At 48.4% G+C, this 25,315-nt stretch overlaps 1 protein-coding gene across 2 annotated transcripts in view; it reads left to right on the forward strand.

The window, feature by feature from the left end:
* The first annotated feature begins 2,201 nt into the window (after nucleotides 1–2,201).
* LOC140903299 (calcium/calmodulin-dependent protein kinase type IV-like) overlaps nucleotides 2,202–25,315 on the forward strand; it is a 45,074-nt gene continuing 21,960 nt past the window's right edge. The window contains exons 1-3 of one of the 2 annotated variants that reach the window (XM_073324370.1): nucleotides 2,202–3,380; nucleotides 19,832–19,910; nucleotides 22,337–22,399. In XM_073324370.1, coding sequence (XP_073180471.1) covers nucleotides 3,283–3,380; nucleotides 19,832–19,910; nucleotides 22,337–22,399 — 240 coding nt within the window. In that variant the 5' untranslated portion in view covers nucleotides 2,202–3,282. Of the gene's footprint in view, nucleotides 3,381–19,831; nucleotides 19,911–22,336; nucleotides 22,400–24,428; nucleotides 24,614–25,315 lie in introns of those variants that run through there. The other variant, XM_073324371.1, reaches the window with a different exon arrangement.

Consider the following 25,315-nt stretch of genomic DNA (forward strand, 5'->3'; position numbering starts at 1 on the left):
GGGAAAGCTGAGGAGAATCGCTGGAAAGCTGGGGAAAGCTGGGGAAATTGCTGGGAATCGCTTTGTGGGGAAAGCTGAGGAGACCCCCCTCAGGGAAGGAAACTGAGGCAGGGAACACGGGTAGTGCCACACCAGAGCAGAAGGGGGAGCTGTGCCACCCCTAGGACAAGCACACCAGGGAAATGCGCTCAGCAGCGCTTCGTAATGCTCCGCACGAGAGAAACAGCTTGTTCTCCCCTTTCGCGTGGCTTGCCAAAGGCAGCAAAAGCCTGCACTACCCAGGCCCTTAAATGAGCAGACACTTAGTTCTAAGCTGTGCCAAGAGTGAGTTATCTAGCACTCCGGCCTAGTGCTCAAGGGAATCCTAGGGCTCATCCTGCTTACCAGCTGTGTGGTGCACGGGGCTGGGATCCCACCCAGCTTGTGTGCTGCAGGAGAGGTGAGATCTAAACTGGAATCTGGTCTGGCTGCTCCACGGTTTCCCCAGGGGAGAGGATCCCACATAGCTGATCTAGCCCTGAATCACTGACATTAGAGAAGGTAAAGATCTGTCACACAGTCTGTCCCCTCCCTCCCTACACAGGGCTTTGTCTGGTCTCAGGTTAAATGTCTCAGAGGATCTGGGGCTCCCTCACTCCCCATGGGACATTTAGGTGTCTAGCCTCAGGTTATAAGGCAGGGCCAAATTGCTGAATTGGTTTAATCTCAGCTCCATTCCCAGTGCCCTTGCGACAGTCGTCCTCACAGCCATGAGCACCATTAGGTGATCATCTTTCACTTCTCCAGCGCCCATCCCCCACATAGATTGCAGATCCCCACAACACCCCTGTGAGACAGGGAGGTGTTATTAGCCTATTGCAGGTGGGGAAACTGAGGCACAGAGAGGCACTGTAACTTGCCTGAGGTCACAGAGCAAGTAGATGTCAGAGTCAGGCATAGAACCCAGATTCCTTGACATCCAAGCCAGTGCTCTAATCACTAGAACCCGTGCTCCCTCTATGTGGACACTTCTTCTGGAGAACTCAGTGTGTTGATGGATAAATTTGGCCTGGATCCAAGATTTGCTGAGCATCTGAAAGTCAAGGGGCTCAGCTCCCCTCAGCATCAGGCCTTAAAGTCTCCGTCGCCCTCCGGCTAAGCCCAGGACCCATTTACAAGCCAAGCCTGCCCATCCTAAGGGTGCTTGGCTATTGGCTGGGTGAAAGTCACAGCCCAGCTGGGTGGGGTTGGGACTGGATTGGAAGGACAGTTTTGTGCTTAGGGCACCAGCCAAGGATGTATTTGATCTTGTTTGAGGCACGGCCTGCGCGGTCAGAACATAAAAGGACTCCATGCTTGGCAACTCAGCTGGCTGTTTAGTAAGAGGACTATTTGCTGAAACACTGCAGCTAGCATGCTAGCCCTGTGCACACAGACTGGCCTCTTGGTACCTCTTCCAAACACTTCCCTCCTGCAACCTGGGCTCCTCTCTCCAAGTTCCATGCAGGTAGCTACAGATCTTTGTTTAATTCCTGGCTCCGCCACATCTTGAGACCCTGGGACAGCTCATGGGGGCTGGGGGCTTTCAGAAGGCCTAGCTCTCCTCCCATTGCAACCAATGAGGCTTTTATCACTGACTTCAGCGGGTGCAGAGGTTGATTAATCCTGAGTGCTTTTGCAAAACTCACCCTTAAGCTCCCTGAACCTCAGTTTTTACAGTGTAGAGGAATTAGAAATCCCCCTTTAAATAGTGTGTGAGCCCTCTTGTGGTGCCCACTGTGTTCTGTGCTTTACAAACCAGCCTGAGCAGCCGTATGTGTATGCAGCTAGACCACGGATGTGTAGCTAGTGAACATGGTTATTGGGACTGTGCCTGTGTGGTTGTGTGGTTTCTACATATTATTTGGTTGCATAAAGAGCAAAAGATTGATGAAAAGTGCTGAATCAGAGCTAGGTATTATCTGTAAATGTGGCATAAGAATCCTTCCTTTCCCCCAGCCTCCGTAAACTCATCATGGGGCTCAGATCTTGGAGGTGGGGATGTCTCTATTTGTTCCTATGATATATACTATTAATATGAAGGCACTGGGTAAAATGACTGGGGTTATTTAAGGAACCAGCTGTCAGGCAGGGTTTTTTGTGCTGGGCAGGAGATTGCAGTGAGAGCAAAGAGCCATTTGGTGGCACAGGAGAACCACTTAGAAAGGAGGGGCTAGAAATCGTTGGTGTTTCTCATAAAGGTCACTTGTATGCTGCAGCTGCCGGGCGTGGTGTTATGCCTTCCTCGAGCCCCACAAGAATGACACAGCAAGAGAGAAACCCATGTGCTGATTTTTGAATGCCGTGCTGAATTGCTTGCACAGATGCAAAACTGCCTGCGTCTCCCTAGCCTTCCCTTTGCGGACGAGGGAGGAATCTGAAACGTGAAATCCTGGGATTTTCCATAGCCAAGAGGGCTGGGATCACTAGCTGCAAATATCAGCGGATCAGCACATATTGGAAATCTTCCAAGATTGCAAATCTGGGAGTTGCTCTGGGATGGCCCAGGCAGTTTGGGGCAATTTGCAACATGGGCCTTGAGTACTGGGTCAAAGAAGCAGAACCGTAGTAGAACAGAAGTGAAGGTGCAATCAGAGGCGGGGGTGTCTTTCTTGCCAACTAACCCAAAATGTTTGGAACTTTAAAGAGCAAACATTGAATCAGGGACAGATGCTTCAATATGCAGCGATTCCTTCTCTGCGGTTATGTTCAGTAATGAAATCAAAATGAATATTAATCAAGTTACAAAGAGCAACTAGCTGAAAGGATTCAGGATGATGCAAGCCACCGGCAGAAGGAAGCATGTTCCAGAAATAGAGGACACCACTGATGTCTTGATTTCTGCCATCTCCTGAGAAAAATACCAAGACACAAATCTCCTGAAGTGACCATCCTCAATGTGCAGGACTATTTGCTGTCTCTCCTTATGTGCATGGAGGGAGCGTTGCTGGCAGAGTCTATGAAAATCAGCTTTTGGCATTGAAAAGACATGGAGGGGCAGAAAAAATAAGGGGTGTGCAGAGGCATCATGAAAACCACAGGAGGGAGGAATCAATCTGAATCAATCTGACTAAGCCCAGTGTGCAGGTCTGTCAGGACAGAGATTTGCGGATATAATTTTATTCCACCAGAGAATCCTGAGAACTGCTTTTTAGTCCATCTGCATGTTTGACACTGGAATAGGTGGGGAGGGTGGGAAGTCACGGCAATATTCCAATCTCTGTCCCGCGTCCAGCAGGAAATTCCTTTCTGCGGCCCCTAAACATGCCTACCTCCGAACCCGGAGCGGAGTACTGGATTGACGGGTCCCACCGCAACACTGCCCTGGAGGACTTCTACACCATGGGCCTGGAACTGGGAAGGTAACGGTTTGAGGTTATCGGGATTTGATTCATCGCGTGTGTGGGCTTTGCGTTTCTTGCTCATAACGGTGCCTCTTGGAGTTGGGGCTCAAGTGCACGTGATGGGCAGATCAAGAGCCTGGAGTGAAATGTGGAGAGGGTCTCCCAATGGATGGGAGAGAGGGGCGAATTGTTTTCATTAGGTCATGCAAACCAACCCCAGAACCAGGATTATATCTGGTAGGTGATGGGGCAGTTCGGTTTAGGGTTTATAGGACTGGGCCTTTCCTTCTCCGGCGCCTGATCCTGTAAAGGGTAGAGTTGCTTCAATGGCTCTTGATTTATGTTCAGATTATTCCCCCTCTCACCCCTTCTTCTGGCCCAGGAGTGATTTAGGCATATCAAGAAATGAGCTCTACCACGATTCACCAGGCGGAGCAGTGCCTCCTTTCTATGAAAAGGGGTAAACAGGGAGGTGGCAAAGTTTGCAGACGATACAAAATTACTCAAGTTAGTTAAGTCCAAAGCTGACTGCGAAGAGTGACAAAGGGATCTCACAAAACTGGGTGACGGGGCAACAAAATGCAGGATTAAATTCATTGTTGATAAATGCAATGTAATGCACACTGGAAAACATAATCCCAACTATACATACAAAATGATGGGGTCTAAATGAGCTGCAACCACTTAAGAAAGAGATCTTGGAGTCATTGTGGATAGTTCTCTGAAAACGTCCACTCAGTGTGCAGCAGCAGTCAAAAAAGCTAACAGAATGTCGGGAACCTGTGGAAGAAAACAAGTCCTCACTCCGCGTTTGTCAGCAACAAGTCAGAGACACATTATTACGAGCAATTGCAAGGGAAGACTGCGGTCGGACAGGGGGTCCCCTGTCCTTAGGCAGATCTTCAAAAGCAAGCAGTTTAAAGACAAGTATTTATACTCTCCCGTTACATACATCAATGGTTCGTTTCTGTTTATACATGGGTTTTTGTATATATTCTGCTTATTTAAAAAAAACAAAAAACCCAGCATCTCTTGCAGTCATTCTTACTTGCACAAGTCCCCTCTCCCCTTGCTTTGTCTCTAAGTTAACCAAGATGGCTGCATTCAGGCTCTCTTTTTCTCCTTCCACTTCCACAAATCATTAGGAAAGGGATAGATAATAAAACAGTAAATACCATAACACCACTATATAAATCCATGGTATGGCCACACCTTGAATACTGCGTGCAGTTCTGGTCACCCATCTCAAAAAATATATATTGGAATTGGAAAAGATACAGAGAAGAGCAACAAAAATAATTAAGGGCATGGAATAGCTTCTATATGAGGAGAGATTAATAAGACTGGGACTGTTCAGCATGGAAAAGAGACGACAAAGGGGGATATGAGAGAGGTCTATAAAATCATGAATGGGGTGGAGAAAGTGAATGAGGAAGTGTTATTTACCCCTTCACATACCACAAGAACCAGGGGTCACCCAATGAAATTAACAGGCAGCAGGTCTGAAACAAACACAAAGAAGTATTTTTTTCACACAACGCACAGTCAACCTGTGGAACTCCTTGCCAGGAGATGTCGTGACGGCCAAAACTATAACTGGGTTAAAAAAAGAACTAGATAAGTTCATGGAGGATAGGTCCATGAATGGCTATTAGCCAAGATAGTCAGGGATGCCATCCATGCTCTTGGTGTCCCTAAGCCTCTGACTGCCAGATGCTGGGGCTGGACGACAAGGGATGGATCATTTGAAATTGCCCTGGTCTGTTCATTCCCTTTGAAGCGTCTGGCACTGGCCACTGTCAGAAGTCGGGATACTGGGTTAGATGGGCCATTGTCCTGACCCAGTGTGGCCGTTCTATTTCCTTAAGCACCAGATAGTTCAGGAACTGATAACAAGGACCAGAGCTTCGGATTTGAATCTGCCCCATTTTGCAAAGGAAGTTCTGTAAAAGTGGTTACTCCTGTCCAGGCCTTGGGGGCTGATGTGCAATGAGCGTGATGTGTCTCAGTCCAACTCCTACCGGGCTTTTGTCCACCATCGCAACTGATGCTAACTGGCTGTCTTGTCGGTCTGGACGATAAAGCTAATGACTCAGCGGATGTGGAGAGCTCATTCCGTGAACAGACATGCGACTTACGTCTGATCGGTCCTACGTGGACCTGTGCTTTCATAATGGGCAGGGCACGTGCCCCGCTATGTGTATGTCGGGACTTGCGCTAAACCAGGCCAGGGGTGAATTTTCCAGACTCGTCTCTATGTTGGAGAAAAATGAGATTTTAAAGTAAGCCAAATGTTGCGCTTCAAACCCTAGAATGTGTCTTTTTGAGCAATAGTTTTCTCCAGCTAGGGTCACTTATTCTTATTATTTCTGATTTGCATTGCAGTAGCGCATAAGGGGGCCGCGTAGTCAGGGATTCAGGCTCTGCGATGCTAGGCCCTGTGCAAACCAATAACATAGATAGTCTCTGCCCCAGAGAGCTCTCAATATGCAAAGGACTCTTTGATGTCAATGGAAAGGCTCCCCTTTACTTCAATGGGCTTTAGATCAGGTTCTAGGTGACTCAATAGACAGATGGAACGAAGGGGGCGGGGCAGAGGGTGAGAAGACAGAGTGATGGGAGAGACCGGTGTGATTGTGTAAGTTAGTAGACACAGAGTTTTTCTGACCCAGATCCCACTGAAGTCAGTGGAAAGACTCCTGCTGACCAATAGCAGGCCCTTGGTTTGGGCCCTTACAAAGAAATGGGCAATTTGCAAAACCCAGATCTGGAGCTTGGTTCAGATTGGAAGTACCCCTTAAAGTTCAGGAGAGTTTGGAGCTGGAATGCTGAAGCCCTCCTGTGGTCTCAGCCTTCTGGACCAGCTCTAGAAGTCGATTGTAAGTTATTTGCATTGCAGATATCCATATAACATAAAAGTCTGATGGAAGCATAGGCAGGAAATGCAAAGGTAAAACGAAAAACCTACCCCTAATTTAATACGTGTTGCAGACTCTCTTGATTTTATCATGAGTCTTGCAATATTTGGCACTTTTCCAAAAGCGCCAGCTCCTGGAGTCAGGTGATTAAGTGAGAATCTCAGCTTCCATTTAAACAAAACAAGCTTCTAGCCCTCATGGCTGCAGAGAAAAGCTTGTAAACATGAAACGTAAAGGCTCAGAACCCAGAAGACAAACGTACAATCTTGGGGCCATCTTTCTGGTTCGTGTTTGCACAGCACCTAGTGCAGGGAGGTTCTGGTCCATGAATGGGGCTCCTGGACGCTACTGCAACAGAAGTAAATAAATAAATAGAATAAATGCACCATAAACATCATCATTATCCTAAAGAGGATTTTTTTCCCTCATAATTTGTAAGCCAAATACATGAGGCTGGAGGGCTGGGCTTGCAATTTTTGCATGTTTGGGGGTGGCAACACTGTACCCTGCTGTGTCTAGCTGTTGCAGCTCCCATTGGTTAAGAACAATCCTCAGGGCCTGATTCCCTAACGCACTCGCATGCTGATGTCAGAGGAGGTTATGAATCCCTGACACCACTGAGCACCAGGCCCTCCGTGCTTACAGAGCCCTGTACATCTACCTGGGGGTCAGAACTTTCTACGGATGGGGGAAGTGAGCAGACTAAGGCTCCAGTCTCTTGGGCCAAGGCTGTATAGTCAAGGTCTGATCCAGAGACGTGCTGAGCACCCACAATCCTCATTGCCTCAGTAGGGTTAGTAAACACTCTGGGTCTCTCAAGATGAGACCATTACAATCCAGAGCAGGGCTCAGGTCACCCTTGCTGAGACCCTTAGACAACTCTGCTATGGTTAGGGTTGTGTAACGAAATGAGACTCTCTGGGTATTTCCACACTGCAATAAAACGCCGGCAGCTGGCCCGGGTCAGCTGACTTAGGCTCAAGGGGCTTGGGCTGTGGGGCTATAAAATTGCAGTGTAGACATTCGGGCTCAGGCTAGAGCTGGAGCTCCGAAATCCTGCGATGGGAGAGGGTCCCAGAGCCTAGGCTCCTGCCCTAGCCTGAATGTCTACACTGCAATTTTATAGACCCACAGCCCAAGCCCTGCAAGCCTAAGTCGGCTGACATGGGCCAGAAGCGGGTGTTTAATTGCCGTGTAGACATATCCTATGAGAATGGACCATATCTCATATCTCCACAACAAAAAGAAAAGGAGGACTTGTGGCACCTTAGAGACTAACCAATTTATTTGAGCATAAGCCTTCGTGAGCTACAGCTCACTTCATCGGGTGCATACTGTGGAAACTGCAGAAGACATTAATGTATGTCTTCTGCAGTATGCATCCGATGAAGTGAGCTGTAGCTCACGAAAGCTTATGCTCAAATAAATTGGTTAGTTTCTAAGGTGCCACAAGTACTCCTTTTCTTTTTGCGAATACAGACTAACACAGCTGTTACTCTGAAACATCTCCACAATGGTAGCTCTCCACCTATTGTTTTTGGTCCATGCGCCACAAAATGGCCAAAAAATTCATCCCTTGATGCACCATATATTCCATGGTCCTTTGTGCTTGCAGAGGATTGTGGGATTTGGGTCATGGGAAGAAACAATGAGAGATTTTGGGCCGCGGCTGGATCTACAATAACTGGATGCTACGAGGTAAATTCAGGACCAAATTTAGGAGCCTTCAGCTTAGTGCTGGTTGGAAAACTGGACTTGGTTCCATGAACATGTCCAACTTTTGCCAGTTGGAAAACGGTCAGAAAAACCCACAATTTTGGAACAAAATATTTCAAAAATCCCCCCCCCCCCCCCCGAAGATTTCGAGGTGAAAAAACTTCCAAGGGAAAATGTGACCAGGTCTATTGAAGACAACTTTCTGTCAGTGGGTGGTGGAAGTCAGACTTTGCTGTCATCCCAGTGGCTTCTCTTGGGAATTAATTCTTCTTTGTTGTTTGATTAAAACAATGAGCAATCTCCAAGGGCTTTTTCGGGAAGGAATCTTTGTATTTTTAACCAGCTAGCTTGCTTGCTTCGTGAGTTTCCCTTTCAATGCTTACCGTTCATTATTAAACAACCCAAAATAAAAATGAAAAATCTGAAAATGCACAAAGAAAATTCTTTCTTGTAGTGGAGGCGAGATTGGAGAGGTTTAAAACATGCGTTAAGATTGGCGATAGGGCTGTTCCAGTAACAGTTTAGGAATGTTTTAAAGCCCTTGTATTTTTATCCTGATCCGTGCAACAAACATAACTGAGCCTGTGTGTGTAAATCCTTAACTAGGGACTCTTTTTAAAAGCTGATTCTTTTTTCTTCTTTGTGACCTGTTGAACCCTAGCATGGCCACAAGTACAGAAGAGCTTTTAAATCTGTTTGCTTTACTCAGCTATCAGCTATGAGAGCTCAAGAGGCTCAAGAAATGCGCAAGGAGTAGAAAGGGGCAGGAACAACTGAGGTAGGATTGTGAACTGATTAGGGCACCTAACTTCAGCTTTAGAAGACCTGAATTTAATTCCCTGCTCCGCCACATACTCTCTGTGTGACCTTGGGCAAATCACTTAACCGCCCCCAACCTCAGTTTCCCATATGTAAAATGGGGATATTAGCATGGCCCTGCCTCCCGGGGGGCTGTGAGGGTAAATTCATTGGCAGGTTGTAAGGTGCTCTGATATTGTGGTCATGGGGACCGTAGACATACCTGAGAATGGCATCTGTAGAGAACTGGAAATGAAATAGCTCAGTCGGGTTTCAGTTCATATCCCTGCCCATCCACAAAGGTACCAGGCTATGTTAAGGCCTGATCCAACACCCTTTGGCGTCAACACCCACTGACACCAGTGACTTTGGATCAGGCCCTTAGACAACAGCGCTCTGCACAGCCGCAGACAAAATACTTTCGTGTCACTGGAACAAAAGCTCAGCTATTTCTTTCCTTTTTTTTTTGCACTCATAGCTCTTCAATATCCGGAGCCTGAGCCAGCAGTCTTTCACACACACAAGTAGCCTTTACTCACGTGACTAAACCCATTGATTTAAGGCCCAATCCTGCACTACTGAAATCAATGGGAAGTTCGCCACTGGACTGGTGATGGGTGTGATTCACTCCCCCCCTCCCCTCCCCCATGCACAGGGCCAGTATAAGACGTGCAGCCTTCAAGCCCCACTTAAGCCTTCAGAATAGGGTATCGATGTTGCATGGGTTTTGCACTGGCCGTGTGCATGGGGCATCAGTTTTGCCCCCACGTGAATGAGGGTTTGCAGAGTGCCCCCGTTGTCTCCAGCTGCTCTTGATTTAGCAGGTAGCTACGTTCAGTGCTTTGCTGGGCCTAAATCCTGACGGATTTCCCTGCTTGACCCCATTCCATCGCTGTGGTAGAAATTCCATTCCGTTGACTTCCCTGGGAGCAGGACAGGACCCAGTCTCTAATAGAAACACTAACAAAGCTCTTAACTGCAGCACAGATCATGCAGCACAGATCAGATGCCCTGCTAGACAGAGCTGTGCAAATAGCTGGTTTTTCGGTTCACTGGCAGTTTGGCAAAATTGGAGGGAAAATCATAGAAGATTAGGATTGGAAGAGACCTCAGGAGGTCATCGAGTGCACCAAATTATTTCAGGATGATCCAAAATGAACTTTTTAAAAATTTTCAGCCAGGCAAAAAGCAACAACAACAAAAACGTTTCCAGTCAAACTAAATGTTTTGTGTAGATTTTAAGCTTTTTAAAATGTTTTCTAAAAGTAAAATGGAAGGCAATTTTATTGACAAATCAACTCATTCCCTTTTGAAAATATTAAAACAAAACATTTTGATTTCTTCAGAATTTTGTTTGTTTCCTGACCAAAACAATTCAGCAAATTCTACATGAATTCATGATGTATTTCAGTCGACCCAAATCTGCATTTTTTGCCCCCAAAAAGTTTTGGTTGAAAACTTTTGCCCAGCTTGAATGCTGTATTAATGAGAAACCCTGGCAGGGCAGAGGAAAAGCCCCAGGTTGCCAGTAAAAACCAGAGGTAAAGAACAAGTGGAGTGTCTGTTAGCTCTTGGCTTTGTGTCGCCAGATATTAATACCGCAGACGTGTGGATTTTATTAATGCGTTGTCCGAGAAAAATAGCACAGCAGTCAGGATGAATGAGTTCCAAGGGAACTGAATTTAAATTTCATTTCTATAGACTTTGGGAGGTTGTTTTACGCTCTGGCAGATCATGTGAAGCTAATATTTGAACTTGAAAATCCATCTGCATTAAGTTCCAAGGGCTCTTCAAGGATCATAATAACAGACAAGGCTGTAGCTGGCCGCAATGGAGATTCCATTCCATGAGTCAGTTACCCTTCTTGTCAAAGACTGGGAGTCAATTCCCAGTTACTCCATTCCTGTGCTTGGAAGGTAGAGTTGGGAGATTACGGGGGCTTTCAGATACTTTTGTGTTTCCTGTATTCTTGCAACATACAGGCCCTGGTGTAAATTAGAGCAGTCTCAGGGCTGCTGTAACTTATGTTGTTTCCCGGGGGCCCCTGTGGGAAGCAGAGAACATCTGTAGGGCTTTGCACTCCATACATATTCCCAACACAGCCCCCATACGAGGAGCTGGGAGCAGGACTGATGCAGAGTCTTGACATCAACTGTGCACTGGCAAGGGGTATTCTCAGGGGGTTTTATGGATGACGAGAGGACTCAGGCATACAGAGGTGGGTTGCCGAAGTGGCAGTCAAGGGGTTAATTCCCCCCAAACACGTGTTCTGCCTTCTGCAGGGGGGCAGATAGAGAGGTTTGGCGACAACTCATCAGGGATGAGAGAGGAGGGGAAAAGAGCCCGGACCATGTGTTGAGAAGCTACCGCTCTCAGCGGAGTCCGTGGGAGTTGTTGCCTGGGCTCAGCACCGTCTCAGGATTTGGCCCAACAAGCCAGCTCCAGGGCCCAGTCCTCCATCAGGCTGCCCCTCACGCACACAGTTGTTCCCCCCAGCGCAAAGTGGATGTACAATCCTCCCAGTTGTACCTGGGTCGTTCTCACTTGAGCTGCTCGCTGGAGTGCGCAGCAGACCCAGGTCTGCTGAGCTGAGTGCAGGGGAAATGGTTCTGTTCCTATAAACCAGGGATATGCAGACTGCGGCTCGCGAGCGGCCAGTGCCTCCTGCCGCTCTTTGCAGCATATGATAATAAAATGCTGTGTGATTTAATGACTAACGAAGCTAAGTTATTAACCCATCAGGATGCTTGCACTATGTTATTAACCAATTGTAGGTGATAAAATAATAATGCTTGGTCATTTTGCTGTGAGAATTGTGTGTGTATAGAATTGTATATAAACTAAATATTTCCCCTGCCATCCTGTTTAAACACGAATATATCGTACGATAGACAATGAAACACTGAATTCACACTCCTGTGGCTCTTTGGGGTAACGCTGATGGCTGGTTTGGCTCCTGAATCTCTGAGATCTGCGTATCGCTGCTTTGAAACAATAGCACAACTAAGAAGATCTGTTGTGTTCTGTGACTGTCCTTATATCACACTCAACTCTGCAGTATCTGAGAGCCTTCCGATAGTGTCCTTTGATTTCATTAAAGCATTTGTAACACCGGCCTTTGTAAGAGTGGGATATTGATAGCCTGCTCCAGCCTTTGTTTTTATTTTACCATGATGTGTTTCTTTGTGTTGTGACAGCACCGAGGAGCTCCCAGCCGTTGCACAGTGGGCTGCATGGACACAGAACCAAAAATCTGCCTCTACCCCCAAAGAACTTACAATCAAGGACATTTTATTTATCTAGCAATGGAAGCTTTCTTCGGCCCACTCCGCCACGGCAAATCCGGGGCGCTGAGCCGGCTTTGTCACCTCCTCGCCTGCACATACCAGTGCAGCCACTAGAGAGAAATAGCAACGGGGGAGGGGGGGCTATTCAAAAGTGGGTGCAATTGAAACATCCAGATTTCAATCAAATTAATTTTGTTCCCTCCCAAAACCCCTCCCCCCGTCTGTACTTGTCAGTCCTTCGCTTCGCTCTCTTTTTTTTTTCCTTTCACAACTTGAAACGCCAAGTACTGTGTGTAATCAGAGGTGATAGAAAACCATTCTCCATGTGCATTTGTCACTTAGTACCATGCTGCCTCTGGTGCATTGAAAGTGACCGAGCAGAACGCCTTCCGCAGACTGATTTGTAGCCAATAGTTTCTTCTAATCAAACAGTGAATCACAGCACTCAGGTTAAAGGAGGGGTGGGGGCGAATCCATAAAGCGGGGTTTCAAGGCCATTATCAGACAAATGAGCACAGACAAGTGATATTTATCAGGCGCAGGGGAGGAGGGCTTTAGAATATTGCACAAATCAGTTCTAAAGACAGACTGGATTGAACAAAAAATGGCCAACTAGGGAGTGAGATAATAGTTTATTCCCTGTAAAAATTAATTGCTGAAGGATATTGCAGTGAAGAACAAAAGATAGGCCCTGAGTCTGAAATCTGATCTGACTGGGTCCCGGGTCTACCTGATGTGACTTGCAGGACTGGGGTCTTAAATCCCATATATGTTGGTTTGATTATTGGTGGGGAAAATGTGGATTTTTATCCTGCTTTCTGTGTCATATAAGTATAAAATTAAAATATCTACATCTCAGTGATGTAAGATGAGCAATTGCAGCTGTATTCTCGATCAGCATTGAGTACAACATAACAAACCCAGAGGTGCCCCCAGGTGAGAAAAGGTGCAGGGAATCTCTTCAATTACATCTGTGCATGACTGGGGTGAATAGAGTGCTTTGCTTGCATGTTAGATGGGAAGGACCTAACAAAGGGGAGGGGGGCCAACCAGGCTGGAGGTGTGGCCATCCCTTCATGTATGAGGCCTGATTTGCAGTTATTTTGGACCTGCTCTTGGGGCAGGGATGGCTTTCAGCCATCTTTGTGCTCACTGTATTCTGGGGTTATGGAGGCCCTGGGAATAAGTTAGAGCAGCCTCAAGGCTGCTCTTATTTATGCTTTGTTTCCCTTGGCCCCTGGGAAATAGAGCAGCTGCAGGGCAGTACACTGGTCCAGTCACAACCCCCAATCCAGTCCCTCAGCTAGGGGCTGAGAGCAGGGTGTGCATAGAGCCCGCAGCACACCAGCCAGGGGAGCCCTCTGCACTGGTAGGATGGCCCTGGAATGCCCTGGACCCAGGAGCATCTCACAATAGCCAGGCCAAAACTCAGCCTATAGTCTTTGGCTCCTTCTCCATAAACGATTATATTGGATAAAGTTAGGATGACCAGACAGCAAATGTGAAAAATCGGGACGGGGGGCGGTTGGTAATAGAAGCCTATATAAGAAAAAGACCCAAAAATCGGGACTGTCCCTATAAAATCGGGATATCTGGTCACCCTAGATAAAGTGTACACTCGCATTAGAAGCAAATCCAGTCTTTTTTCAACAAATTCCGTCGTTACACATTTTCCAGTCATCTGTAAAACAAACACAATTATATCTCCATTCACAGTCAAGGTTGATTACAGATATTTATTCAGAGCTTTAAGTAGAAGTAGAAGATGACTCTTCTGGAAGCTCAGAGACTGGGTCAGCGATACAGACTGACTGGGGGTAGCTAATTTGTCTAAATCCTGCCACTGCCACTGATAATGTTATTGGAAAACACAAAGGGTAAGAGGCTCTTGCGTGTACATTGACACGCAAAACTGAGCATCTCTTAAACTTCGAGCTGATTATTTTTGAATGATTATACTAAATGCAGGATTTGGGCTCTAAAGTAGCCATGCAGAACGTTCACCTTGAACGGCAGCTGGATGAGACACATCGAAGTCTGGTTTTGGATTCAGACTTTGCACGGGTGGCGATAGATTCAGGATGCCTGGGTTCTGTTCCTAGCTCTGCCACTGACTCACTGCGCAACCATCTGTACAATGGGAGGCATAAATACACACCTTTGTGTACACAGCTGAAAAGGGGGATTTGGGGCAAAGAATCAGAAATGACACTTGATCCCCCAGGACAAGAAAGTCAAAAAGTAATAAAATGTGTTTGATTGCTCAGAGTGGGAATTAACCTGCATCAAAGATGAAATTGCAGGGTTGTGCCATGGTGGCTTAAGCAATAGTGGATTTCGCTGTCCAGTGGTTAGGAGATGTTGTGAACTATATCTAAAAATTACTGGCAACTGACTGAGACTGCGGGGGATTTTAAACGTAATGATTCCTCTTTAGTAACTTGAAGTGGCTTAACTTTATACACTGGTACCTTTCCTGGACCATTTTGCTGATCCTCAGAAAACTGGAAAAGCATTTTGAGGGTCTAGTGGTTAGAGCAGGTGACAGGGAGTCAAGACCCCTGGGTGCTGTTCCTGGCCTTGGAGGGGAGGTGGAATCAGGACTCCTGGGTTCTATTCGCAGCTCTGCTACTGGCAATACTAGGTGTCCTTGGGCAAGTCACCTCTGTTTTCCCTGTACAATGGGAATAGCAGCAGTTATCTGCCTCATACGCCTGCTGTGAGCCTGAATCCACGTGTGCAAACACTATGGGTGACAGTGTTTGCTGCCCTTCCCAGAAGCCCAGCACACCCAGACCAGAGCCCAGGTGTCGGAGACAGAGTTGGCTTAAAGATACAGCAGAGCTTGTTACGCGGCAGCCACTGCCCTCACCCGCCTTGCTGACATGGAAAAATAACCCACATCAGTCCCAGAGGCACAGCTCAATCCATGTGGCTTCCCCCTGCCCTCATCACTCTGGCACGTGCTGTCGCTCCCTATCCTTCCTGACCCTGCTCGGCCTCTTCACATTCACTCCCTCCCCCGGCGATTAGGGTGGCCTCCCAGCAAAGCACAACCACCCCAGGGAGCCCCATTGGAGGGGCTCCAGGTGGGACTCCCGGGAAGAGGACTTGTCTGCAAAGCTGCTTGCCTGGCATCTCTTCCTGCTTAAAGGATGGCGGGCGTGTCTTTCACGGCGCAGAAGCCATCTGACTCCTGGTCTCGGAATGACGAGACCCACTCCTGGCTGCTGTGTAAGTGGTGAAGGTGCAAAAGAGGGGATGGGTGGGAATGACCAAGGGCTAGTCCTCCCTGATAATCCTCTTTACGATTTAGTTATTATTTCTGTAGTGCGCTGGGCCTGAAGAGCTTAGAGCCTGGCCTGGTTTGCAAACTGATGCAAGCCCCTGTATGTTCGCTCTCCCTGCAGTTTAATACACAGGTTTTTGTGCCAGTAGAACCATGACAGGGAGGGAGGTTATTTTTTTTTTTATCAATGTAATTTTATCGGTACGCCCCTCTGCGGATGGGTTATACGGATATAAAGGTGTCCTATACCAGTATCGATTACGGGACCTTGGGGGGTTTTGCCTTCCTCTGCATGGGAGTGGATTTCCTGCTGGGATCATCTGGGCATGTCTCACCTAATCAATTCCCTGCCATTGCAGGGGCATTGGTGCACCTCGGTCCCTCCTGTTCTCTGCCTGAGTCGTGTAACAGTGTGGTCTCCTGGGGACTAAAACGCGTTGGATTAACTGCCGTCATTGGACTCAACATGACATGTGATGGGCTGTGCTCTGCTCTGTTGGTCCCTTCTGGCCTTAAATTCGAGGCAGCTATGAAACATCTGCTATAAGCGCCTTTACACCAGCATAATTAGTCCACACTAGGAGTGTGCTTTAATTACATCATCTCGTTAAAGCCATGCAACTTCTGCGTGGAGACAAACCCTAAGAGGTGCTTTGGGCCTGGCCTAAACACAAAGTTGCATGGATTTAACTGGAAGATATGATTTTAAACTGATTTAGTTAATCCAGTTCAAAACCTTGTGTGGACGCTTAATGTGATTTAAACCTGGCTTGTATCCATTTCGATTCATTCAAAATGGAGTTCATCACAGTGGACATAAGCCAAGTGTAAACGACATTGAGGGTGTCCATCCAGGGTTTTATACTAGTTTGAAATAACACTTTTAGTTAAACTGATGCAATTTAGAATGTAGGCAAGGAGGCCACATTTCCAAAAGCATCTAAGAGACTTAGGATCCTAAGTCCCATTTTCAAAAGTGCCTAAGGGCCACATTTTTAAAGGTATTTAGGTGTATAAAGATGCAGATCAGGACCTAGTTGGAAGTGGATTAAGCTGAGCAGGAATAAGTGTGTCTACACACGGAGGTATTCAGGAAGAGCTATTGCCGTTTTAATGCACACACTGTCTTAATCTGAAACAACTTGCCAGTGTAGACAAGCACTTGGACTCCTAAATGCTCCTAAATCTTGAAAATGTTACTCTGCATTATCTGAATGGTGGGTAATTAGGGCTCAGGGTTTGCTTGTAGCACGAGGTACTCCACAAGCAAGGGAGACACCGCGGGCTCTGGTTTCCAGATGTCTGAGCACCCCCCGCACTCCAGCTGAAGTCAGTGTCCTGGCGGCCCTGCCTTGGAGCTTACAGTGTCAGTAGAAGACAGTGGCCTGCCAAGGCCCCAGAGGGCCCTGGTACAAAAATAATTTAGGGACCCCCTTCCCCATTACGAAATCCACTCCCTTTGAGCTTCCCCACAGCCCCAGTCCAGTCTGCTGTACATCTCTGGACCCTCCGCTGTGGCCTGGTTCCCCCACAGCCGCAATCCAGATCTCCCACACCTTGGCCCCTTCCTGGCTTCCCTCCACCTCTGAGGGGCCACATCTTCCATCTCTGCCCCCACCCCTCGCGCATTCCCTGGTGCTGCTATTTCCCCCCACACCTTCTCCATACATCCGTGCTGGCTGCTCGTGCCCAGGGTTGCCCTGGACGGAAGGGCCCCCCCATCCCAGCCACCCCTGCCACTGGGGGCCAACAGGCCCTGCTCTCATCCAGTGCCCACTCTGATTGGGCCCCCATAACCTTGTGGGCCCTGGTGCAACAGCCCCACTGTAGCTATGCCCCTGGTAGAAGAGGTCTGGGCCAGGTGTGGGGTTGGAGGGTGACGGACTGAGCCTGTTCCAATTTGGAGGGTGAGGGGATGTTGAGAGACAGTTGCCTTTTGACAAGTGAGTCCCCAGGCAAACCCCGTTATATAAACTTTAGCCTTTCCAAACAGCCCGGGCGCTGGGATGCAGCCTCTCTCTTTCTTCTGACACAGACAGCACTGGGTTACGACTGCTGCCTCCTTGTAAGGAAAGCAGTGCCAGGGCTCAAGCAATATTTTTACATTCGTAACAGATGCAGCGAGCCCAGAGGTGCCGGGGCTCTGAACCTTAGGGGGTGCCGCCCCTCCTCACCTTAGGGGCTGGATAGTTTGAAGTCACAGTTCAGCGGAGCCCGTTCACCCCCTTTGCGAAAACATGATGGAAGAGAACAGGTCGGCTGTGGCCCGGAGACAGCTTGCTCTCTGCAACCGAAGACTAAGTGGCTTTGCAAATGGCCTAATGACCAGGATCCAATCCCGCTTGATTGGCTTTGTTTGTGAGGGGGAGATGGGGAGTTTGGGTTTGTTCCTTGGGGTGACCGTTCATGTCTGCAAGAGGAGAGGGGCTGAATTGAAAAGATCCTCCAAGCCTGGGGAAAGTGGTTGATCAGACTCTGCGGTGTGCATAGCCTTCCTCGTGTCGGTCTTCCGGGCTGCTGGCCGTGCGGTGAGGCACAGCCCTGTGCAGAGAGCCAGCTAAGGCCCACGCGGTGCACAGAGCAGGTGTCTTGTTATGTAGGGATGTGCGGTGTCGTGGGAAGCAGCCTGCGGCGAGTGGAGTGTGGCGGGCCGTGGCTGCCAGGAGGCCAGATTGCTGTGTGACTGTTAAATGAAAGCTGCTTTAATGCAAAGAAGAACACACACATCATGACAGGCAGCAACTGCTCAGTCCTAGGGTACGTCCACACTTCCAGCTGGAGGTGTGAATGGTGGCTCAGGATTGTACTCAGGGCAGCTAGCCCCTCCCAACTCTTGCACACCCACTATATTTGTAGCATGCTAGCTCCTACTGCAGGTATGTCTCCTCCAGCTCAACATGGGGACATATCCAAATAACCCCAGACTTTCCTGGGCTCCAAGCACTAGCCGGGGAGTCAGGAGACCTGTGTCTAGTCCCAGCCGTGCGCCTGGATGGCTGTGTGACTTGAGGTGCAGGTTGCTAATAAGAATGCTCTGTGCCTCAGTGTCCCCATCTGTAAAATGGGAATGATCACACCCACCTATGGGCTGGGCTATGGGATCTTGCATGCTGGATGTCATGTGCATTGACAGCACCATGCTGGCATTAGCATCCCGGTGCCAAGGGAAAGTGGGGGGGGGTTGGGGGGAGCTTGTGGCCCTGGAGGCTTGTTCAGGGAACCCACGTGCCGCACACTCTTGCGAGCCTCTCGTTCCGCTCCCCCACAAGGATGTAATCTCTTCTTAGGCCTCTGCTTGCAGCTGGTTCACTTACTGGGGTGGGGGGGGAGGGGATGCTTCTTTCTGTCTTAAAAGCAGCTTAAGGATTTAAACTGCCTCAATATTCCATTTTTAATTAAAATGGTTTTACCAAGGAAAGCCGGAATCGATTCAGGGGGGAAATGTAAGCCCCTCGCACAGCTGAGCACGCTGATCCTGGTGCAATCAAAGGTCACAGTCTCTGCATCCCCCTCGGGCTGCACGACAGCAGCAGAACGAGCAGCAGGTCCCAAGTGCTCCGTGACGGTGCCCTCAGAGCTGACAGTGAGATGCCCACGCAGCACGAGCTGCAGCTGTGAAAAGTCCACGGGGGTAGCGTGGTGAGAGAGCATCCCAGCCCCTGCCACAGAGGGCCCAGGTGGTGCCCTTGCAGTAGTGAGCGTACACCCACAATACCCAGCTCTACATAGCGCGTCTCATCTGTAGATCTCCGAGCGCTTGACAAAGGAGCTCAGTATCATACCCCCATTTTAAAGATGGGGAAGTTGAGGCACATAGAGGGAAGTGACATGCCCATGGTCACCCAGAAGCAGAGCCAGGAACAGAACCCCGATCTCCTGTGCCCCACTCCAGTGCTCTGTCCACTAGACATCACTGCCTCCCACATGTGCCCAAGGTGACTAGACGTGCCTTAAATCAAGGCACCGTGACTCCATAGGGAGGTGCATGACTCTGAGCCACAGAGCTCAGGTCTGCACTGCGTGGGCATCCACAGAGTGCTCAGAAAAGTCCTGCCCCAGCTGGAGTGTCACCCCCAGGGAGGGGTTGTCCAGTCTCTGCTTTGCCTGTCCCACAGTCCAGCTCTGGGATCTGGAAAAGGCAACCTCAGCACAGTCACAAGCGGCCCTCAAAAGGAGGTGTGTTAGAAGCAGAGACTGGGTGTATGTGATGGAGCTGGAAAGCCGGCGTGAGCACCTTAGCCCTTGTATAGACAAGGACCATCTTCCAGGCTGGCCAAGACCTGAATCTCGAACTTCACAAGCAAGCAGCAAACCACCCTTCAGTCTCCTTTCTGCCTTCTTTATCCATCGCAAAGAAATGTTGAAAAGTGCACCAGCCCCCCTTTGCAGGTTGTCTCTGAATGGCCGTGGCTTTTTTGTCCGGAGGGCTGGTAACACGGTTGACCTCTCCTTTTTCTGTAGGGGTGCCACTTCCGTGGTGTACAGCTGTGAAGAGAAAGGAACCCACATGCAGTATGCAGCCAAAATCCTGAAGAAGACGGTAAGTACCTGGGACGCCATCCTCAATGATTTCCAAAAGGTTCTGAGCAGGCATTAGCAACACGTGGTAAGTAACGGGAGGAAAAAATCCTAGTGTAGACAAGGCAGTCTGTAATCTCAACATGAGTTAGCAGGTTGAGGTCAGCCTGCTAAATTCCCTCATAAGTGAAGAAGCCCCCACTGAGGTCTGGATTTAGGACTGCATGGTTACAAATTTCAGCTGGACTGCAAAGGATCTGCATTGATCCAAGCAGATGCCACAAAGAGGAAGAAATAAGCAGCCGTGTGGCTGGGGGAAATGGGAGAATCCCCTAGAGGTAGAGGGTCAGTGTAGTCCTGGGGGAGTGAAGGCATGCATGGCTGGGGAATTTCCTGGCCCTGGGGGAAAATGGACCATATACAGGAAGGATGGGCTCCACCTTAACCAAAATGGAACCAGATTGCTAGCTCTTAAAATTAAAAAGGCCGTAGAGCAGTTTTAAACTAAGGTCTTGGGGAAAGCCGACAGGTGCAGAGGAGCATGTGGTTCGGACATCTAATGGCTAATGTGACGCCAATTTTTAAAAAGGTCTCCAGAGGAGACACCAGCAATTACAGGCCAGTAAACCTGACTTCAGTACCAGGCAAACTGGTTGAAACTTTACTAAAGAACAAAATTGTCAGACACGTAGATGAACATAATTTGTCGGGAAAGAGTCAACATGGTTTTTGTAAAGGGAAAGCCTGCCTCACCAATCTACTAGAATTCTTTGAGGGGGTCGACAAGCATGTGGACAAGGGGGACCCAGTGGATATAGTGTGTTTAGATTTTCAGAAAGCCTTTGACAAGGCCCCTCACCAAAGGCTCTTAAGCAAAGTGAGCTGTCATGGGATAAGAGGGAAGGTCCTCTCATGATTGGTAACTGGTTAAAAGACAGGAAACAAAGGGGAGGAATAAATGGTCAGTTTTCAGAATGGAAAGAGGTGAATAGTGGTGTCCCCCAGAGGTCTGTACTGGGCCCAGTCCTATTTAACATATTCATAAATCATCTGGGAAAAGGATAAACAGTGAGGTGGCAAAATCTGCCGATGATACAAAACTACTCAACATAGTTAAGTGCCAGGCAGACAGCGAAAAGCTACAAAGGGATCTCTCAAAACTGGGTGACTAGGCAACAAAATGACAGATGAAATTCAATGCTGATAAATGCAAAGTGATGCACATTGGAAAACATAATCCCAACTATACATATAAAAATGATGGGGTCTAAATTAGCTGTTACCACTCAAGAAAGAGATCTTGGAGTCATTGTGGATAATTCTCTGAAAACATCCACTCAATGTGCAGCGGCAGTCAAAAAAGCTAACAGAATGTCGGGAATCATTAGGAAAGGGATAGATAATAGGACAGAAAATATCATATTGCCTCTGTATAAATCCACGGTACACCCACATCTTGAATACTGTGTGCAGATGTGGTCACCCCACCTCAAAAAAGATGTATTGGACTTGGAAAAAGTTCAAAAAAGGGCAACAAAAATGATTCAACGTATGGAATGGCTTCTATATGAGGAGAGATTAATAAGACTGGGACTTTTCAGCTTGGAAAAGAGATGACTAAGGGGGGTACGATAGAGGTCTATAAAATTATGACTGGTGTGGAGAAAGTAAATAAGGAAGTGTTGTTTAGTACCTCTCATAACACAAGAACTGGGGGCCACCAAATGAAATTAACAGGCAACAGGTTTAAAGCAAACAAAAGGAAGTATTTTTTCATACAACACACCATCAACCTGTGGAACTCCCTGCCAGAGGATGTTGTGAAGGCCAAGACTATAACAGGGTTAAAAATTCTCCACCCAAGCCATTCCTGGTTGCTGGAATGACCCCTTGCGAGCCACCAGGAATAACTCAAAGCAGACTTGGATGTTATGGGGCTAGCCCAGCCCTCACCAACCCCAGGATTTGGGGAACAAAAAGATGGCTTAAAGCAACCTTTGCCAAACCCCCTCAGCTGCCCGACATGTTTATCGCCTGCAGCTGAGGTTCAAACCTTGACTCTCGATTACAATTCCTCTCTCTGTACAAAGGGTCATGGCCAGTCAACTGATGGGCGTGGAAACCCTGCTCTCTTCAGCTGCCTGGTCTCCCGCACAGCTGTGCGGCTCTCCATTCTGAAGTGCTGGAGCTGCTCTGAGAGGCTCCAGCTCTTGGGGGTTTGCTTTGGAAGAAGACGTCCCCTCACAGACGTGTTTAGAAGACCTGCTTGAGAGGAAATGGGAGAATGTACGTGCGGTGAATACGATCCGGTTCAGAATTAATTCCAACCTGGTTTTAAAGAGCAGCAGAGACCTCTGTATTTATGCCCTGATCAAGCCTGACGTCCAGAAGAGTTCTCAAATGTAAAGATTTGCGTCATTGTTCTTATTTTATTTTCTTGATTTTTAGATTGACAAAAAGATTGTACGGACAGAAATCGGCGTCTTACTGAGGCTTTCGCACCCCCACATTGTGAGTATGAGCCGTGTGGCTGCTTTGTGACTTAAATCCACCCATGTGCTCCCCAGACGGGAGTCCGCTATGAATCTGTCCCAAAGTAAATAGGCGTAACATTTTGAGGGAGGACAGCACAAGCCAGCGGAATTAGGAAGGGTGGAAGCAGTGGATGTGCATAGCCCTCTAGCTCCTGGACCTCCTGGTATTGCACCCTAACCCATGCTGGGATTCCCAGAACCCCATGGCCCCACATCAGGGGTGCCAGTCCAGTTGTTGCCCAGAGAGAAACAGAAACACACACACCTTGTTTAAGAGGGGAAGGAAAGTATCTTCCCAAAAGAATGCAGTTTTGATTTGTTGGTTGTTATGCTGTAGATTTCTCTAGCACATTTCACCCAGGTGATGGGCACTGGTATCAAACCCTAAGATAACAGATGGGATCCCCAACTGCTTCCCCTAAGCTCTCTCCATGCGGCACTACTAAAATGCAGCCACCTCTGGGGCAAAGGGCAACGCCAGGCACACAGTGGGCAGCAAAACAGGGAATCTTTGGCCAAAGATGCTGGAGCAAACCCCTATTTCTTGTAGCGGTCCCTTCTGGCCTGTATCTACCCTGACCTCCTGCATAACCCGAGGCGTTGTGTTTCACCCAGTGATTCTTGCAACCTGCCCATTAACTGATGGCTGAGCGAGAGCATCTGTTTAGTCCCAGCCAGTCTTGGTACAGGATGGGATCTTCAGAAGCACCTAAGGGAGCTGGATGTCTAGCCCTCTTCCGAAAGTTAGCGGGAATTAAACTAAGGGCCTAACTCCCATGAGCACCTTTGAAAAATCTCACCTTTCAAGGCAGCAGATGATGGGGGACTTCGCCACCCCCTTGGGGAAGCTGCTCTGACGGCGAATCGCCTTCATGCTTAAAAATTTGCGCCTTGTTTCCAGCTGAAATTTTTCTCACGCCTGCACTCACCCACTAGGCCTTGTTCTTCCTTTGCTGGCCAGGTTAGAGCCCTCTGCCCTCCGGTCTCATCTCTGCACAGGGGAACTGCAGACCAAGATCAAGCCGCCTCTCGACTTTTGATAAACTATGGGCAGGTCTACACTACAGTACAGAATTACTTTGGTATAAGTATGTTGCTCAGGAGTGTGAAAATCCACCGACCTAACCCCAGTGTAGACTGCACTATGTCATAGCTCTCGGGGAGGTGAATTAACTAAAGCGCTATAGCAGCGTGTCTACACCTAAAACGCTACACCAGTGGAAGGGCTTCCCCTGTTGGCATAGGTAATCCACCTCCCTGAGAGGCAGCAGCGAAGTTGACGGGAGGCCTAGTGCTGTCTACACCAGGGGTTAGGTCGGTATAACTGTGTCGTTCATGCGTGTGGATATTTCACACCTCTGAGCGATGCAGTTATGTTGGTCTAATTTCCTAGTGTAGACCAGGCCTTAATAAGCGGCGGTCCTAAGTCTCTCACTGTGAGATGTGTTCCCCTGACTTCTCTGTGCCATGATTCCTCTCTGCACAAAGCAGATGTGCGCTGCAGCTTGACAGCCTTCCTTGTCCGCCTGGGAAATTATCAGCCATGCTCAGATCAGTAGTTAGCCTTTTCCTCCAGGCCCAATTTATTGTCTAAACAGCCAGCAAACTCTCAAAAGGAAAACAAAACTTCCAGCTGGAGCTGTCTACCCAGCCATGACTCCCAGAGCTTTCAACCTGCTGCCTCCCTTCTCCAAGGACACCTATGAGAGACAGTCCCCTTCTGTGATCCCATTCCGCTTCCTGGAGATCTTGATCTATCCCCTGCTCAGCTGCGTATGATTAGTGACCAGGACGGCTGGCCCAAGGCCTCTGGCCCTTAAAGGGGCAGGCGAGAGCCCTGTGCGGGACTATTTTTTTAATCCTGCCCCACAATACCCACTCCCACCCACTCCTACATTGTTGAATTTTTATCCCATTACTGCTACTATGGCTGCAGGACCCACGGGGTCCCAGTCCTGCTGTAGGGCAGGCCATCCTGTTCCATGTGGTTTATTTTTATTTTAAAGGTCTCATTCAAAACACCCACCAGCAGCAAAGTGCATGGAACTCACTTTACTCACTGCCTTGGGAAGGACAGGATGTGAATAAGCCCTGCTGGGGTTTGCCACTCTCTGAGTTTCCAGGGGTCTTCCAGGCATTCCAGCTCTGATGTTCAGGCCACCAGACTACCCCCTTCGAGGGTTTCCATTCGGTAAGCGATTTCTGTCGAGGAGCTCGAATGAATGCCAAAGGAAAGTGCCTGTTTGTAACGAATCCTGCAAAGGAAGATAAGGTCGGGAACGCCAGGCCATCTCTTGCCAACAGCTGAGCTCTCAGCCGCTCGCCGGCATGAGCAGAGCAGCACTGATATAATGCAGCGCTGAGAAGATAATGAGGGTTGAACTGGAACAATTTGTAACACACAGGAACAGATATAATTAGGGAAGGAGTCAGCCTAGACAGGACCTTCTTGTCAGTTTCCATGTAACTGATGCAACACGCTGCTCTGTCTGCTCTGCCCAGGCACTCAAGCTGCTAATTCTACCAGGGGCGAAGCACCAGCGCTTCCCATTGAGCTGCAGGGGCTGTGCGCTGGGCAGGATTTGGACCCCTTTCCCTGCCTTTCTATCTCCAGAGGTTTATTCCTGGCTGTTTACTTCTTTGGCTGACTTGGAATTACCAGGAGACCAGATGGCTGCTTTCTACATGCTGTGTTGTAATGTAATTCCTGGAAGAAGAGCGCCCCCTTGTAAAATGGTGGTTTTTTCACAGGTCCCCAGAACGCCAGGCAACCTGAGTTTTAGTTTTGTTGTTGCAGGGTAACCCCAATGTCCCAGAAATGCTGCTTTGGGCCCCTTTCCCAGGTGACGGAGCTTTCAACAGTCCCCGCCCTCCTCGTGGGGATGAGTTTGAG

The sequence above is a fragment of the Lepidochelys kempii genome, chromosome 25 (genome assembly GCF_965140265.1).
Source record: "Lepidochelys kempii isolate rLepKem1 chromosome 25, rLepKem1.hap2, whole genome shotgun sequence".
NCBI lineage: Eukaryota > Metazoa > Chordata > Testudines > Cheloniidae > Lepidochelys > Lepidochelys kempii.